Consider the following 18,310-nt stretch of genomic DNA (forward strand, 5'->3'; position numbering starts at 1 on the left):
TATGGTGTGTATGGAGAAATTTTCTGCCACATGCAGTGTCAGCAGGAATGATCATTTTATAGGAAGAAACTGATATGAATGCGTTTACTGGCAAAACTAAAAGTGCAAAGATTGATAAATGTAAAAGCAATTAATTAAATATAATTATGTATGAATGTAAAAGAGAGTAAAAAATACAAATGACATTCAATTGAGCATATCTGGTTAACAATGGAAAGTTAAAGTCGTTTATGTCTTACTGTTGTCAAGCTTTGATGGTAAGTAAATTACAAAGTCAAAGCTCTTGGTATCTTATATAAATCTGCATGGCGTAAACGTCTGTACTGAGTGGTCAATACTTGCATCAGTGTGCACATGCTATTTAGGCTTTAAGTGTACCCTGACAGCAACATAGTGTGGCCCAGATCCGGCCCACATCTGGTACATGTGGATTACATGCGGATCAGATGTGGGCCAGATCTGGGCTGACACTATGTTGCCGTCAGGGTAAAGTGCTAGCATTTTTCATTTTTAACAAATATATTACGTTATTGTGACCATGTTTATAAGCTTAATTCTCAAATCTAACAAGGATTTCCCACTGAGAAGTGCATGTGAGGCCTTTTCTGCCCTACAAAAAAAAATCTTCCGCTTTCTTACTTCATTTCAGTTTCTAGTGCAGGTTTTCGTGTTGGCTGGTTTCTCACACTCGCTGGTTTTTGCCAGTTGGACTAAAGGCGCAGAATTTCTTTGAAACTTTCAGCAAAACATAAAACAGCATTCAAACGTGAGTATAAACAGCAGAGCTTTTAACTATAGTTTAAAATATAATACCTTACTTGCATAAGCAAAGGGGTTTAAATAAAAAGAAGGGAAAAGGGGGGGGAAAACAACATAAAAAGACATTGAACAGAATTTTGCTGCATGTGGTTTAAGTAATGATAAATCTGTCTTAAATTTCTTGGTGAGATGCAGATATTGTGTTTAACAACCAAAAGAGGACACGATCATGATGCTCATTTATAATTTTTTTTTTTTCTAATCTTTTCTGTATTTTTTAATATAAATTTTCGTTTTATCTTTTCTTTAACTTAATGATTTTTAAACATACACTGATATGGACTGACTTTAATAATGAATGTAATATATATACATATAAAGTAAACAACAAACAATCACAAGATTATAACGTAACTACAGGATTTTGCAGGATTTATGAACATTTGTCAGCTGGTCATCTGTAGAATAACAACAGCAGATTAAAATAAAAATGCTAATTTGCACCACAAACACTCTACAATAAATGTAGCCTATATTGTATATTACTGTACATTAGAGACAACATTATAAAGCTTTAAAGAAAATATATATATAAGAGGACAAACATTTTTGTTCAATTGTTTGTTTTTGTTTTTTCTGTGTTTGTGTACAATTTGGAGGCATCATAACTTGTTTAGCCAAATAGTGTCTTGGATATTTATCTCAAAATGGTTCAAGTTGAATAGGACCATCATTTACTGTGGGTTAAAAAAAGAGATCAAGAGAGAATGAAACAAAATGACTGAAAGCAGTTGCACTTGTGGCTCATAGCCACATATGTTGTTTTCCAGTTTGTTTGTTTTTCTTAGTTGTAAAAACATAGGCCTCTTTTCATAAACAAAACTTATCAGATTCTCATTGAATAAATAAATAAATCAATATAACGCTGGGCTTTTGATTTAAAAATAACCTTTATCTTTTCATTCAGTATATTTCTTAGAAAAGGAACAGAATGCCAACTTGCAAGATCCTCTTTTTTCTTCTTCTTGGTGAGCATAAATAAACTCATAAAGTGCATTTTAATATTCTGAAGTACCTTTTATTTAAAACAGTCTGTAATTACTCTTCCTGCAAAACTTTGCTTTCTTTTACTCCCCTTACTTCTCTCCATCAGCACTGTGTACATCGTGTGGGGAATGTGATGTCAAGTATGGTCAAGTCGGGGGTGAGGTTTCCATGGATTGTGGAGTACCTCAGAACAGTGATGTAGAATGGAAATTGAATGACATTCTCATCATTAAAATTAATGGCAGACGTGGAACTAGACAGAAGGGTATCAGTTTCTTCTCCTTTTGATACAAAAATGATTGAATATGAAGTATTGTGAGTAGTCACACTATAACTGATACTATTTTTAAAGGTCCTTCCCATATTAAGGATAAAGTAAGTGTAAATGGAGGATCTTTGAAGGTTCCCAGACTGGAGACAAGAGACTCTGGAGTTTATTCCTGTAATTCAGGAAAACGATACACTTTGCATGTTGTGTCAGGTGAGAAATGACAGCAGTGGCGAGAGAAAACAGTTGTCTTTTTTTTATGTATTTAATTTTAGAATAATTGTATTTTCTTTTGCTCCTGTTTTTCTCCCTCAGTCTTTGCTAAACCAGGCCCAGTGCTGGTGCAGTCTAGTAGTGCAGAGCTGCACTGTGACATTGATGGAAACCCAAACACTGAAGTACAGTGGCTGAGTCCCTCTAATGATAAAAAAGATGATAAAAAACAAGTAATTCACCTGAAGTCTGTGACTTCAAATGATGATGGCCAGTGGACATGTCTGATCAAGGATGACTTGAAGCTCAGTTTAAAATTGACTGTTGTTGGTTGGTGTCCCTCAGTAGTTGTTATTAATTTTTTTTTTTTTTTTTTTTTTTAAAGTATTATCATATTTCACATTTCATACTATAAATGACATTCGTCTGGGTCTCCAGCAGGTCTCCAGACCACAGCTGTTAAAGTTCCTGAAGGGGGCAACATAAAGCTGCCCTGTTCTCTTCCTCGGAGTGTATCTCAACGTGTTGTGGGTGGGAAATGGACGGCTGACCACCTCCCCACAGTCTCTTTCCCAACCTTGAAGAACACGGAAACCAAAGGCTTACACTGGAGTGGCGATGATTCATCAAAAGTCATATTTACTAGTGACCAACTCAACATAAACTACGATGTCATGTTGATAAATGTGAATACCTTACACTGAACTTTTTTTTGCAGTGATGTCATAGAACAGGGGTGCCCAACCATGTTCCTTCAGATCTATCTTCCTGCAGAGTTCAGCTCAACACATCTGTCTGTAATTATCAAGTGCTCCTGAAGATCTTAATTAGCTGATTCAGGTGTGTTGTATCAGGGTTGGAGCTAAACTTTGCAGGTAGATCTCTAGGAACAGGGTTGGGCACCCCTGCCATAGAAGAACCATTTTGGGTTTTTCAAAGAACCTTTCAGTGAAGAGAACCATTTTTTTTACTGTGAAGAAGTTGTAAAATGTATAATCTAGTGCAATGAAAATGCTCCATGGATGTTTAAATGTTCTTCATGATGGAACCACAGATGCCAATAAACAACCTTTATTTTTAAGAGTGTAAGATGACAGTAGTTTCCTCTTATTCTCTCAGGCGCAGCCTAGTGATGAAGGGAAATATGTGTGTACTGTGGAGTTTGAGGGAGGAGTGAAGCTAACCGCAGAGACGAATTTGATGGTTGTGGCCAAACCTTCAGGTAAAACAAATCTACATTTCACAACTTTACAAAATCCGTCATATCAATGCCTGGTTGCATAAAGCACCTTAAGTTATTCCCTTAAGTATGAGACTCAAGCCGTGATTTCCCCTTACCTAAGGGAATGAATTGAGGGTGTTGCATATAATCCCTTAAACAGTTCTCTTAGGTAAGGGAAACTGTTGTGTTTCATGAGAAGTGTATACTTCTTGATGAATATGGGAAAAGCAATTTTAAAAAGCAAACTTAATCCCGTTGTTACTGCTGCCATAAACAGTGGGAGGAAATAACAGAGAAAATTAACGCACAGAATCTAGTAGTAAAGAGGTGTTTCAGAGGTCATAAAAAAATCTCTGTGGTGGCAAAAAAAAAAGAAAGAAAAAATGTATTTTAAGTGTATTTTGTTGCCATGCGATAACAAAATTGCAGGTGAAGGACCGCCGCCTGAATTGTCAGTGGTCCAAGACATCCTTGGGGTGGACTCCCCTGTCCTGGCTGGCATCTCTGGTGGTTTAGAGAGTGAAGCTGAACCAGAGGAACATAACACAGAGTGAGAGAACATTGTTGTCTTAAAATCAAATAAAATTTATCACTGCTGAGGATAAAAGATTTAAAAATCACGACAGGCATAATATGACAACAAAATGATATGATCATTTGTATTTGTTTCACATGTTAGAACTTCCCAGCAATCAAAGCAGCTTCAACACCGACAGAGCGGCAGCAGTACGCCAAACCAGGCAGGAACCAAGTGAGGTTTTATTGCTTCTTTGTTAACAATTATTAGTCTATTGTTATTTTGACTTGGAACAGCCTATTTTTAGACTATTTAGACATCATTTCTCCAAAACACTTTTGAATTACAGAAAGAAGCAAATACCCTCTCCAGCTGCTATAAGAGAAGAACTGCTGGAACTACAGAGAGACGTCCTACAGCTACAAAAGATAAAACTGCAGTTGGAGATCGAAAAACTCAAAAAGGAGAAGTAAAATCAAGACCTTTAAACTTTCTTAACAACAAACTGCAGCTACAAATTGAAGGGAAAATAACAGTCACATCAATTGAACAATCAAAACACCAATAATAAATATATAGCTACTATATTAATACTACTAATAAATAACATTACTTTTAATTGCAACTACTAGCCTACATTTTATCATTAAACATTACTAGGCTACTACTACCAATACATTTTATCATTAATATTGCTACTAACATGTTTTATTTTTAATATTACTACTGTTACAATACTTGGATATGTTACTCATTAAAGAATGCATCCACGATGGCATCTCTGACAGCAAATCCAGCCTCGAATCTTGTTGCAGAAGATTTGCTTCATGAGCCTCATCTTCTTTATGACCCTCTTCTTTAAGCACATCCTCCTCTACGTAGGCAGAAAACGTCTTCAAAATGTTAAAAAGAACAACACATGGGACAATAATTTTGCAAGCCCTTGGAGGCTCAACTTGCAGTTCACTGTGGAGATAGTGAAATCTGTGTTTAAGCTGTCCAATCGTCCTCTCAACTGTAGACCTTGTGTGTGTCAATCCATTGTTTTATGTTTCCAACAGAACCATATAAGTTATTGGCGACCGATGTTAGAGATCAGTCAATATTGAAATATATTGGAATTGGACATTTAATTGTGTATTTCCCCTGTTTTTACATTTAGACTGTTTGCTGTCATCTAACTATAATTCAATAAAATATAACTTTTCATACTGTACATATGTGATGCTTAAATTTTTGTTACATTTAAATTTTTTTTTTGTGCTTTATTTTTTATTTAGTTAGACAGAATAGTAAAAAAGCTATTGACCATAACATGGAAAATTATGAAAGTGAAAGTGACCAAGTATACTCGGAATTTGTGCTCTGCATTTCACCCATCCAAGTGCACACACACAGCAGTGAGTATTGAACAAACACACCTCAAGATTTTGCTGTGACGCCAGGGGAGTGATTGGGGGTTAGGTGCCTTGTTCAAGGGCACCTCAGTTGTTAGGAATTGAGAGTGTAAAAGAGCGCTGTTCATTCACTCCCCCCACCTATATTTCCTGAGACCTGAACCTGCAACCTTCTGGTTACAAGTCTGACTCTCCATCCATTAGGCCACAACTGCCTCAGCTTATTCGTATCAGACAGAATTTTAATATCGCTGCATTCCTACAGGGATGAACATAATTCCACAATAGAAATGATGCCCTTTTATGCCAAGATCCCAGATCAACAGCTCAGTCTTCATCTTGATCACTGAACAGGTGGACAGGAAGTCACTAAAGTGAAAGTGAAAACACCTGCATGTGGGGGAACATGGACCATAAGGATGTGTTTGGCATACAGCTGTGGGTCTGGATTGCTGTAGGAGCCACACTGTAAAAAATAAAAAGTTGAGTTAACTTAAAAAATAAGGCAACTAGATGCAAAGCATTTTTGAGTTTACTTTACTTTAGTGGTTGAAGTTGTCAAATCATTTTTGAAAGTTCACTAAACTTATTTGATTAAGTTGATTACACTTTCCTCAGTAAGTTCATCTAACTACCAGTCCAACTCAAAGAAATGAGTAAGCTCAACTACAGAGGTCCTGAAGTTCAGTAAACTCATAAAAGCTTTGCAGCTGGTTGCTTTACTTTGTCAAGTTGATTCAACTTTTGCCAAATATCTCACTTGTATAGCCCTCACATTAAGAATGCAAATGCAGGGAGTACAAACCAACAATTCTGCAAAACAAAGTTTCTGTCTGCGTGAGGTACATATATTTGAAGGTGATGATGTTCTACTCCACTCTTTAAGATTTATTTAAAAAAAAGGTTTATGTACTAAATTAGAGTACAAACTGGAATAAATAAATGCTCAACCCAATGATTATGATTATGATCCATATGGATTTCAGCTACTCACATTGAGGGCATAAATCAAGCCAAAGAGATTAACAGCTGTGGCAAAAATCTTGCACATTATCTGGCCCAATCTGCTCTTATACTACAGAGAGGCACCTTATATTTGAGTTTGAGTGGATGGTGGTCTTCAACAATGGTTAAGATCCTAATTTTTTCCCCTTGGGTTGTCTTCTGTGTCTGTGTCTTGCAGTAGAAATCAGCATAAAATTAGGATCAAAACCAATTTTTGATTGAATTCCATTGGACTACAGAGTGTTCCTAAACACGTGCTCATGTAACTTAATTTGGGCGGTCATGTTTTTAAGCTTGATCAATTTCGCCATAGAACTAAAACTGATTATAGACTGAATATAGTTCCCAAGCCTAAACAATGCCACACCTGCATCTGTGCTGTTAGATGAAATATCAGCATTGATGTGATTACCTGTGGCACTCGTCCATAGCAGAATCCATGGTCATTCTGATTTTATGCTTTTTATATTGTTTAAGAGAGATAGGTCACCGATTATGAATGTAATTTGATACTTATGACTGATCATGCCCAAATGTGCCGAGTCAGAGCCAGTTGTGTTCAGTCGGTGTTTGTTTAAATTCTGTGTGTAAGCATTTAAATCGGCTTCAGTCGAAGGAAACAGTCTTTGTGTGTTGAGCTCAGTCTTAGAGTGTTTTAGCTAGTCGTTAAGTGTATCCCCGACTTAAATGATTAAATGATGTAAATGTAAATGTAAATCACCAGAGTAATCCACTACATATGTATAACTTTCAAGCTGCCTTTATGTCCTTTTTGGACTTTAAAAGTGTTGGACCCCATTGACATGAATTTTGTGAACTAAAAAATCCTTCAAAAAAATTTTAGTGTTCACTAGAAGAAAGTAAATTATGATTTTGAGACAACATAAGGGGTGAGTAAATCATTTAATTTCTTCTTGTTTATATCTTCTATGTTCATATTTTTTCATATTACATTACATAGTAAATTTTATTTACTCGGCTATTGTTTTGAATACCAGAAAAGATCTGCTGATGACACACATCTTCTTACCAGGCAAGTCTTCAGGATGTTTCCAGACTTTTCCCTCATAAACAAAGGTAGACCTTTGAGAGTTGTAGCCTTTCTTTGAGCAAGAACATTGGAGTTTCTATCTGAAAGACAGAAAAACAAATATGAAACAATGTCAGTCACCATGGTTGACAGACAAGAGTCCAAAGGGAAGCAGGTGCGCTTGCTGGCAAAAGGGAGGTCAGGAGCGCCTTCGATAAGAGCATTGAACAGTGCAAGGTTGATGGCTGAGTTGTCTGCCCACAGTGCAAGAATGATGTCTGTTGTTGTTACATCATTCAGCTGCAGGTCTGCCATGACCTTGGGGCAGTAGGAGTCAGAGTCTTGAACAGAGTCTTGTCAGAGTTGAAAAGTGCAGAGTAGCGAACTTGACCCTTGCTCTGGTGCTGAGATGGTATTCCCATGGCTGGCTGTGAGATTTCCCATGACCCCTGTGCCCTGACGGTCTGGCTCAGGTGATCCGGGTGTCTGGAGAGGCAGAGGTTCTTGCACTTGAGCCCAATTTTTCAGCTGTCTGAAGTCCAATAAGGACTCAAAGCGATCTAGCAGGTCTTTGCCATTGAGAAGGGGATATGTGTCCATTGTACATGGTGTACCAGGCTCGTTGGACCCATTGTTAGGTGAATGGGAGCTATCTGTTCAAGTTGGACCTCATTTTGGCTGTATGATTGCACATTCAGCTCACATTTTTGGGATCTGAGAGTTCGATTTTGTCTCTTAGCTTCAACTCTGTGTCTGTCAAAGAGGTTTGATGACATCAAAGTGAAATCTGTTCCCGTGTCTTCCAGGGCTTCAATTCTTATGTAATTTTCCAAAGTGATGGCTAGGTAGAGTTTCCGGGCCACTCCCTTTTCGATCAGATTCCCCAGGAGTCTTGGTACTGGGGATAGTGTGCAGACCAACAGGCAGTTGGGGCTGGTCCCATGTGGTTCATTAGGGAGGCAGACAACCAAAACAGCACTTTATGGTACCTTGGAGTCCTGGTTGAAAGTGTGATGAAGTGGGTTGGTTTGCTCTGGATGTGCAGCCGTCAGCTGAGATGATTGGGTGACACTGTCACTTGGTGAGGGTTAGCTGGTTCTGTGGTCAGTGGCTGGTCAGCAGGGATCTGGGTGTTAGGTTCAGTCTCTTTTAAAAAGTCTGTCACTGTGGTGGTGTTGTGCTAGATGATCCCAGTGTGTGGCGGGGCTGGATGATTGGGACATGGCGGCTCACTGCAAGTCTCTGCAGAATTAGCGAGCTACGATAGTATGTGATCATGTATGCTGTAGGTGTGATTTTGACTAACTGGTGCAGACAGTTATAGGGATGTAGGCCAGACACCTATTGTCTTTGGCTGTGAATGGCCAAGTGGGGTGCTAATGGCCGAGCGCTGAATCTAAATAAACATTTTGATGGGCGGTAGCGGGTGGGTCATCTAATGACTCTGGCTGCTTGGGTTGTCAATCTATTATTCAGCTTTCCTTGATGGCTCTCATAGGCTCTGCCTTTACGTGAACTGAAAGAAACAAAACACAACAGAACAGCAAATAGAACAGAACAAAATAACAAAAACAATTAAAGAGAAAAAAAATAAAATAAAATAAGAACAGGAAAAGATAGAGGGGAGAACAAAGCCTAAGCTTACTATCACAGCTAAGGTTTATGAAAGGCCTGACAGAGTGGGGGTGCTGTCGAGTTATAACACCTAGGGACATGGTATGGCTTAAGAAAGAAAGGATGGGCCAAACACTTAAACGACCAGAGAATACCTATACTCTATGGCTTATAAAAAGTGAATGGGCTGTATGCCATTTAACTATGCCTGGGGTGAAATGAGATTGCTCAGGTGAGAATCAGGCAAGGCCAGCCTCCCTGATGGTCCCAAACACTCGACTGCAGTGTCCCCGGGCCCCTCGTCCCCCTTGTACCATGATGCAACCACTCAAACAGCTATGACTTTTAGCACAATTGGGCAGCACTTAGGTGAGGGCGTTAACGGCTAGACTGCAGAGTGAAAATTGGGTTTCCCCTGAAGCCCCTTTGAAGTTGGCTATCTCAGTGGCTAGGTACTCCCAATGGGTGAGTTGTCACTGTGGAACTCTAATCAGAGTGATTAACCAAATTGCCCTTGTGGTCAGCTGGACTCATCGACTTCACGTGGAGTGCCCAATTGCCCTCAACCTAAAATGAGTTTGACACCCCTGGTGTAGGATAATGAATGAAGATTGAAGAATGAAGATGATAATGATAATTATCAGAATAAACTAACTAAAGGGAAAATAGAAATAAAGCAGTAAAGCAGAAATAAAGCAATTTAAAGTGGAATCACAGAAGAAAAGAGAGCAAAGCCTTCAGTATCTGAGAATACCCACAAGGGGGAGTGTTACTAATTAGCCAATGCCAATGGATGACACAAAGAAAACTTAATTTAAATTAAAATTAAAACTTTGTTTAATTAAATTTAAATTAGTGTGTAAAGTAAGAGATTCTTAAGTGACAGAATGATACTAAAATAATAATAAAAATAAAGTAAAGGAATGAAGGTGAAAACGCTAATACAATTAATAAAATAATTGAAAAAGGAGAAATTGAATTAAAATAATTCAAATGAAATAAAAGGAGTGAGAGGGAGGAAATTGATTTAGCTGGGAATGCCCACAAGGTGGCATGCTTCCAGTTAGTAAATTCCCAGGGTTGTATTTCATTTCAGAAATACAAGAAATGAAAGTAATTATAATAGTAAACAAAAATAAAACAGCCAATAGGAAAATTTAAACACTCAAATGAAATAACAAGGGAGAAAGAAGAAAAGCAGACCTAACAAAGAATGCCCACACGGTGGTGTTAGTGGCGTTAGGTGTTTAGTCAGAGGTACTGCGACCTATCCTAAACTCAGTCGTGATTCAAATCTGAGCGTGTTCAGTGTGAGATTATTCTCTTCTTAACAGCTGATTTACTGCAACTATCACGAGTACAATCTTTTAGATCTCGGTAGATCCTTTTGTGCCAGTTTACTGCACAAGAGTGTGTAGCAGATGAAGTACACAAAAATATAACCAACAGGATTTTTATGCTGTTGTTACAAATTAACACTTGATCAGGTTTTAAGGACTCCCATTTACATATCCATCAGATACTGGCCTGCAGTGTTTTCTGATTAGATTTGCATAAGGTGTGCATTAATTAGCTAGGCTAATGGTTGACCTTAAAGGTGGGATCAGTAGATTTTAAAAAATGCTGTTGGATATTGTTGATATTTGAAATCAACCCAAACAAACCCACCCCTCTCTTCATTGCTCTTCTCCAAAACTCACCCTCCAATCCTAACCACCCTGCTCCGAGTCGGTCTCGAACTCCGGCCCATCCACTGCTGGCAGGCGAGGTGTGTGCACTAACAATGACACTAAGCACCGCATTCTCTAGCGGTCATCAGTGTGCAGTGGTTTAACTGCAAAACTCTCACTACCTGGCCACTGTTACACATGCAATGCGAGTGGATGTCTGTTTATCACAGGTTCATGAAAAATAAAGCACAGTTGATGAACAAACGTCAAGGTAGCACAAAAAATGAACGTACAGTACACAAGAGAACAGCACAGCAGCTCCAGACAATCAAAATCGTGTTACTCACATGAGAAGCGGGATCAAAGCAGCCTCTGCATCTGTTTTCAGGCCTTCCCTCTTAGCTCTCTCCAGCGCTGGAAAGCTTTTCTAATTTAAATGCGGGTCCTAAAGCGCTTGCCCAGTCATAAACCTTCATTCCAGTAATATTCTTTTGAGCTCTTTTGTATTATGTCCCATCTCTCGTTTTGCAGGTTTTTTTTTTTCTCTTATTTTCAAATCTCCCTCTTGCTCGTTCTGTCTCCTCAACTGTCCCCCCTGTCCCCCCCAAACGTCCCCTAATGCTGATTGGTTACATGTTTATTGTTGGTATCAGCCCGACTATTTTCCAAACAATGTTCTTGAAATTCTACTGAGTCCACCTTTAAGAGAGTGAGATCGCTTAGATTAGATTAGAATGATACTTGCATGGATTTTTGGTGCTGAGTAACGGATGGATGCGAGACGGAGATTCAGTGCGTTCCTGGGCTGGAGTTCGTTGGTTTCTTCCGTGCTGGGAAGTTTGAACGGAGGTAACTTGAAAGCACGTTTTGCCCGAAGATGGTCATCCAGTTAGAAGTAGTAGGAGAAGCAAAGATGAGAAAGCAATGAGAGACCGCATATCTCCTCGGGTAAACTGTCCAATCCAGAGTATGTATTTTGAGCAGGAGAGGGCTCCCTTTGTCTCCATTTACAACCTAATTTGCATGTTTATGGTGGTGTCACGATTAGTACAGTTTTACCCCAAAGTATAGTAAAAATAACATAATGCATTTTAGCGTAACATAATATACATCATCAATTAAGACCAGAGAGGATTAAATAAAGACCAAATACTATAGGGTGGGAAGACATTAAAACACATATGCTTATAAGCATTTAAACTTATCCTACAATAATTAAAATCGTAACTAGGCTAATTACGACATGGGGACATGCATACACACAGGAATATATCATATAACATTCTGGGATAGCTTAATTATGAGTTAAATTCAGAGAGTTTCTCTATGTGTGTGTGTCATGTGTGTGTGTGTTATGTGAATTGGGGGTCTTTCCACACTGTCTGTTGCCACTTGGCAACAGACAATAAAAATAATCTGTAATAATAACAAAAGATTGAAATAGAAATGCTCATTTGTACCACAAACATTCTAAGCAAAATGTATACATTACTATATATTACTTTTTTTTTTTTTTTTACTAGTTTCTTCCTATGCCTTCTAATGTTTGTGTACAGTTTGAAGGCATCATATATCTTGCTGGTAATAACCTGTTTTGCTTAAAGTCCCTGTAAAGTCAATTCTGAGAATTCTTTCTAAACACTTTATAAATGTTACAAATGTATTGCTGAAACACATTACAAAGTCTGTGAATTGTGTAATGCTTAATTGTGAAGTTGGAGCGTTAAACAGTTTTTCACCAAGTCTCTGCTCAGGATTTTTTGGGCGGAGCTAAAACGGGGGTCTGATGACGCACTTGGACCCCCGAGCATAGCCCCTCCCCTAACACTATATAACTGTCGATGACGCACAGAGCGTGGCGCCGCCTATACAGCGGTTCACTCGCTCAATCTGAAGTGTCATTACAATTATACAGCCCTTTGCACATTTAGCTAGTAATGCCTTCGTCACGCAAATGCATATTACATGGTTGTTTTAATATACAATATGCTCTGTCTCCTTATTTAAATTTCCTAAAACGATGATATGAAGGATTCTAAAGTGATCGTTCTACACCGGATAATTTTACAAACTTTCATCAGACAGCTGGGATTCACAGATAATCCGCTGTTTTTGGTGAATGTGACTGAACAGACCTCGGCCCCCCTCCCGCCTCGGCCTTCCTACCGTCCCACCGATAACCGATGATATATGGGGACGGACAGAGTCTCTCCCGCCCCGGCCTTCAGCCTCCCGTCTCGCGGCGCCGTCATTTGTCGACTCGACAACAGTCGGCAGTTCGTGCCCACCAATGAGTGTAAGTTGCTGAGTTTGCTTATGTTATAATTAGTAGGTAGTCCACAGTAACTCTACTAAAATTTGCAACCCTCTAAAAATGATTCTTTTTATATGCATCAGTATGTTTGACTAATTAGACAAGTAAGTTGAGACGGCAGCTCTCGCGAGTGGGTGTGGTTTCAGCGCCGACAGTCTATGCAGCGGACACGCCCCCAGCGTTTGAGAGCAGAGAGCGCTGCCTATTTTTTCGAGATTTTGATAACTTATTTCATTTACTTGCAGATTTTTTTAATCATTTAAATTTGGCTGGGTGGTTAATAACACATTTTTCTGCGGTGTGACAAACTCAGAACACATACTTTAAAATGACTTTACAGGGACTTTAATAGTAATACAATTGTCTTGGATATTTATCTCAAAATATTCAAATTCAAATTTAATGAGTTGAAGTTAGGACTATCATTTTCTTGGCCAAACATTTACTGAGAATAAAATGAGATAAAGAGAGAATGAAACAAAATTACTGAGAGCAGTTGCACATGTGGCTCACAGCCACATATGTTGTTTTCCTTTTTGCTCTTTTTTTTCTTAGTTGTACAAGCATGGGACTCTTTTCATTTACAAAAAATAAATCAGATATGATTGCCTCATTGAAAATAAATTTCAGTATAATGCTGGGCTGCACTGCAACATTGACATCTAAAAAAAAGTACAGTGGCTGAGACACCCTAATGATCAAATATATGGTAAAAAAGAATTCACCTGAATTTTGTGACTTCAAAGGAGGAAGGCCAGTGGACATGACATGTCTGTTTAAAGATTTGAAGCTCACTTTAACATTGACTGATGTTGGTCAGTATCCCTCGCTAGTTGTTATTCAGAATACGTCCCAATACGTACATATCACTGCAGTTTCTAGCAGAAATGTACACAAGAGACAGTAAAACAGCAAGCACTTTTAATCGTTTTCACACATAATTATGATTACAGGGCCAGATTATGTATTCATAAAGACTTGTTTTCACATGGCTCCTTGCACAATAATGTTATGACCTCAAAACACTTTTTACCATAGTGCATGATTATAAACGAATATATTTTGGAGTGTACATCACTTACCCAGCTCCAGATGTTCAGTTTTACTGACTTTACAAGCTTGCTCGATAGCTCAGCTGGTATAGAATAATACTTGCGATGCGAAGAGCTCGGGTATGAATCAAAAATTAGAATGAGAAAATATTCCATATTACAAAAATAAAACAACTCAAATATTACAAAATGTGACAAAGGAATACTGTCCAACAGCGACACAGCACGTAAAGTTACAGCGGGAGTCCGCAACTCTCGTTCCTCCCTTCATTGCGCTATGACTGGATATGATTGGTTTTTGCGATAAATCCCGCTTCTTTTTTTCGTGTGCGTTCCGCGCGTCATTTTGAATGAGCAAAATGATGGCATCAATGGGAAGACTAATTAGATATCCACCCACTTAAGGGTTAAGAACCCACTTAGATATCACCACCTTATGTCACGTCAAATTTCAAACTTGAAAAGATCTTAAAACATGATGACTGCGGGGGTTTTAGTGAGCAATCAGCTTGGTAAAATTAAAGATACATCTTCATGTCTGTGAAAGAGTGTTTACTAAGCTTGACTGATGATCAGAAATAAGTTGACTATTGAAAATCAATACACCAAGAAATGAAATATATTGTTTAACCCTCTATGGTACAGTTTTGCCTCCAGGCAAAGTAGTCTGTTTTATTTTGTTTTTAAAAAAAAGTGAGACTTTTAAACTAATTTAAAATCATTACAGTGAAAGGGAAAACACCTGCAGGTGGTGGAACATGGAAAAAGAAATGTTTGGCGTATAGCCGTGGGTCTAGATTGCCATGGGAGCTTGTATTATTCACAGTTAGGCTTACTAAAAGTTTGTATGGCCTTTATATTGCTTTAAAGGGATAGTTCACTTCAAAATAAACATTTTGGCACAAAAGAAGACATTTTGAAAAAACGTGTCAGTTTTTTTGTCAAAGAAAGTCAATGTTCATAGTTTCAACGTTCTTCAAAACATCTCTGTTACATATGTACAGTATCTCATAGAAGTGAGTACACCCCTCACATTTTTGTAAATATTTTATTATATCTTTTCAAGTGACAACACTGAAGAAATGAAACTTTGCTACAATGTAAAGTAGTGAGTGTACAGCTTGTATAACAATGCAATTTTGCTGTCCCCTCAAAATAACTCAACACAGCCATTAATGTCTAAACCGCTGGCCACAAAAGTGAGTACACCCCTAAGTAAAAATGTCCAAATTGGGCCCAATTAGCCATTTTCTCTCCCAGGTGTCATGTGACTCGTTAGTGTTACAAGGTCTCAGGTGTGAATGGGGAGCAGGTGTGTTAAATTTGGTGTTATCACTCCCACTCTCTCATCTCTCACTTTAAGTTCAACATGGCAAAGAACTCTCTGAGGATCTGAAAAAAAAAATTGTTGCTCTACATAAAGATGGCGTAGACCATAAGAAGATGAAGACCCTGAAACTGAGCTGCAGCACGGTAGCCAAGACCATACAGCGGTTTAACAGGACAGGTTCCACTCAGAACAGGCCTTGCCATGGTCGACCAAAGAAGTTGAGTGCACATGCTCAGTGTCATATCCAGAGGCTGTGTTTGGTAAATAGACATATGAGTGCTGTCAGCATTGTTGCAGAGGTTGAAGGGGTGGGAGGTCAGCCTGTCAGTGCTTAGACCATACGCAGCACACTGCATCAAATTGGTCTGCATGGCTGTCGTCCCAGAACGAAACCTCTTCTAAAGATGATGCACAAGAAATCCCGCAAACAGTTTGCTGAAGACAAACAGACCAAGGACTGTTTGTCTTCTGTTGGATTACTGGAACAATGTCCTGTGGTCTGACCAAGATAAACTTATTTGGTTCAGATGGTGTCAAGCGTGTGTGGTGGCAACCCGGTGAGGAGTACAAAGACAAGTGTGTCTTGCCTACAGTCAAGCATGGTGGTGGGAGTGTCATGGTCTGGAACTGCATGAGTGCTGCCGGCACTGGGGAGCTACCGTTCATTGAGGGATCCATGAATGCCAACATGTACTGTTACATAATGAAGCAGAGCATGATCCCCTCCCTTCAGAGACTGGGCCGCAGGGCAGTATTCCAACATGATAACAACCCCAAACACACCTCCAAGATGACTACTGCCTTGCTAAAGAAGTTGAGGGTACCTAAACCCTATTGAGCATCTGTGGGGCATCTTCAAACGGAAGGTGGAGGAGCGCAAGGTCTCTAAAATCCACCAGCTCCATGATGTCATCATGGAGGAGTGGAAGAGGACTCCAGTGGCAACCTGTGAAGCTCTTCTGAACTCCATGCCCAAGAAAGTTAAGGCAGTGCTGGAAAATAATGGTGGCCACACAAAATATTGACACATTGGGCCCAATTTGGACATTTTCACTTAGGGGTGTACTCACTTTAGTAGTCAGCGGTTTAGACATTAATGGCTGTGTGTTGAGTTATTTTGAAGGGGACATCAAATTTACACTGTTATACAAGCTGTACACTCACTAATTTACATTGTAGCAAAGTCTCATTTCTTCAGTGTTGTCACATGAAAAGATAAAATATTTACAAAAATGTGAGGGGTGTACTCACTTCTGTGAGATACTGTAACCCTCATTCCCTGAAGGAGGGAACAGAGACGTAAGTCAGAAATGAACCGAAGAATTGGGATATCGCATGAGAGCCCTATCACCTTCGAGTGTCTACTAAACGAGCCAATGGACATTGGCGTGTAAGATTTGCATGTCGCACTCCACCCCGCAGAGCAGGTATAAATACGGAAGTGCACTCTTTTTTTTTTGCTGAGAGACAAGCACATGGCCCACACTCAGTTCCCTGTTCCCTCCTTCATTGAACGAGGGTTACATACGTAACCGAGACGTTCCCTTTCAATTGGTCACGTTCGACGTACATCAGTAGTGAACCGACAAATTGGGATCCCGAATAAAACACCACAGTTGCTGACCCTTCCAGCGCCTGGCGCTGCTGCGGAGACCACATCCTGCTCGAAAGGAGGTGACATGTGGGAAATACAAATATGGACTGGCCAAGGGGCAGTGCACATGTGGAATGTCCCTGGGATGGCTCCAGCCACACAGGGGAGAGACAACATCTGGCAGGGATGGCAGAACAGACTCTGCCAAGGGAAAGACCCGGGCTCACATGGAGATACACATATGAGACCGCCGTAGGGGTCGCAACATGACACCCAGCCTAGCACAGGCAAAGTACACAAGTGCTTGGCCTAGTGACAGACACTCCATAATGTCTGTGGCCAGAAGGGGTGGCAGAGGAACTCAACAGGGTTAATTTGCTGGAGGGGGAACTTACTGGAGCAATAAGTGCACTTATCCACTCAGAGAGGAGGGTGTGGCACAGCAAGCCGAGACAAGAACGGGGGCTCCAGGCATTAATGGCCACTGGGGACGAGCATGCAGGAAGCAACCGGTCTAAAGCGTGGATGGGACAGAGCAAAGCCAGGGCTGGGTCTGCCTTCTCCGAGCGCAGCACTTGCAGGTTCACTACCTGATCTCTAAAGGGAGTGGTAGGAACCCCGGGCACGTATCTTTCAAGATAACGTGAGAGTCAGCCGGACCGAATTCCAGGCATGATTGATCGACCGAAAATGCGTGCAGCTCACCTACCCTCTTGACAGAGGCCAGTGCAACCAGGAGATCTTAAGGGACAGAGTTTTCAACTCGGCTGATTGCAAAGGCTCAAAGGGTGGTCTCTACAGAGCGGTAAGCACCAGAGACAAGTCCCAAGAGGGTATAGAGTGCGGACGAGGAGGATTCAGTCTCCTCGCCCCCCTCAGGAACCTTACGACCAGGTCGTACTTTCCCAAAGACTTACCTTCAACTGCAAAACACAGGGACCCGGCAACACAGCCCGAAGTGAGGTCTGATTGCTGGAAGCAACCTAGTTCCACAGTGGGGCAGGAGGTGTGTGAGATGGCGTACTTAGCGCGGCCTCCACACACACACTGCTGCCAGTTGGTGATATGAGAGGGGGCTGAGGGTGGCAAGGCATAGCATGGAGGCTGCTGCTTGGCAGATTTAGCGGGAGTGGAGGACGACGCAGGCGGGCACCCTTGGCGCCAAGCAGGCGGGAGGGGCTGCAGCCAGCAGCTAGGTGGAGGCAGCATTGCCTCCGTCTGCTTCTGTGTGGCAGGTCTCGACCGCGTCACTGAACAGGCCAACCTGGGAAATGGAGG

General features: G+C 40.2%; 1 protein-coding gene across 3 annotated transcripts; it reads left to right on the top strand.

Annotated features, from left to right (window-relative positions):
• Positions 1-485: 485 nt before the first annotated feature.
• Positions 486-5,262, top strand: cd4-2.2 (CD4-2 molecule, tandem duplicate 2). 3 transcript variants are annotated; one of them, XM_048154207.1, is made up of 10 exons: positions 486-766; positions 1,727-1,787; positions 1,913-2,071; positions 2,159-2,287; positions 2,390-2,617; positions 2,729-2,973; positions 3,407-3,509; positions 3,939-4,059; positions 4,189-4,260; positions 4,376-5,262. In XM_048154207.1, the coding sequence occupies exons 2-10, from the start codon at positions 1,751-1,753 to the stop codon at positions 4,497-4,499; spliced, it is 1,218 nt and encodes a 405-aa protein (XP_048010164.1). In that variant the 5' UTR covers positions 486-766; positions 1,727-1,750; the 3' UTR covers positions 4,500-5,262. The 3 variants fall into 3 exon arrangements, with proteins under 3 accessions (XP_048010164.1, XP_048010163.1, XP_048010161.1); XM_048154206.1 differs by having other exon boundaries at positions 494-766; positions 1,739-1,787; positions 2,726-2,973; positions 4,376-5,261; XM_048154204.1 differs by having other exon boundaries at positions 495-766; positions 2,726-2,973; positions 4,376-5,261.
• Positions 5,263-18,310: the final 13,048 nt, after the last annotated feature.

The sequence above is a fragment of the Megalobrama amblycephala genome, linkage group LG13 (assembly GCF_018812025.1).
Source record: "Megalobrama amblycephala isolate DHTTF-2021 linkage group LG13, ASM1881202v1, whole genome shotgun sequence".
In the NCBI taxonomy this organism is placed as follows: domain Eukaryota; kingdom Metazoa; phylum Chordata; class Actinopteri; order Cypriniformes; family Xenocyprididae; genus Megalobrama; species Megalobrama amblycephala.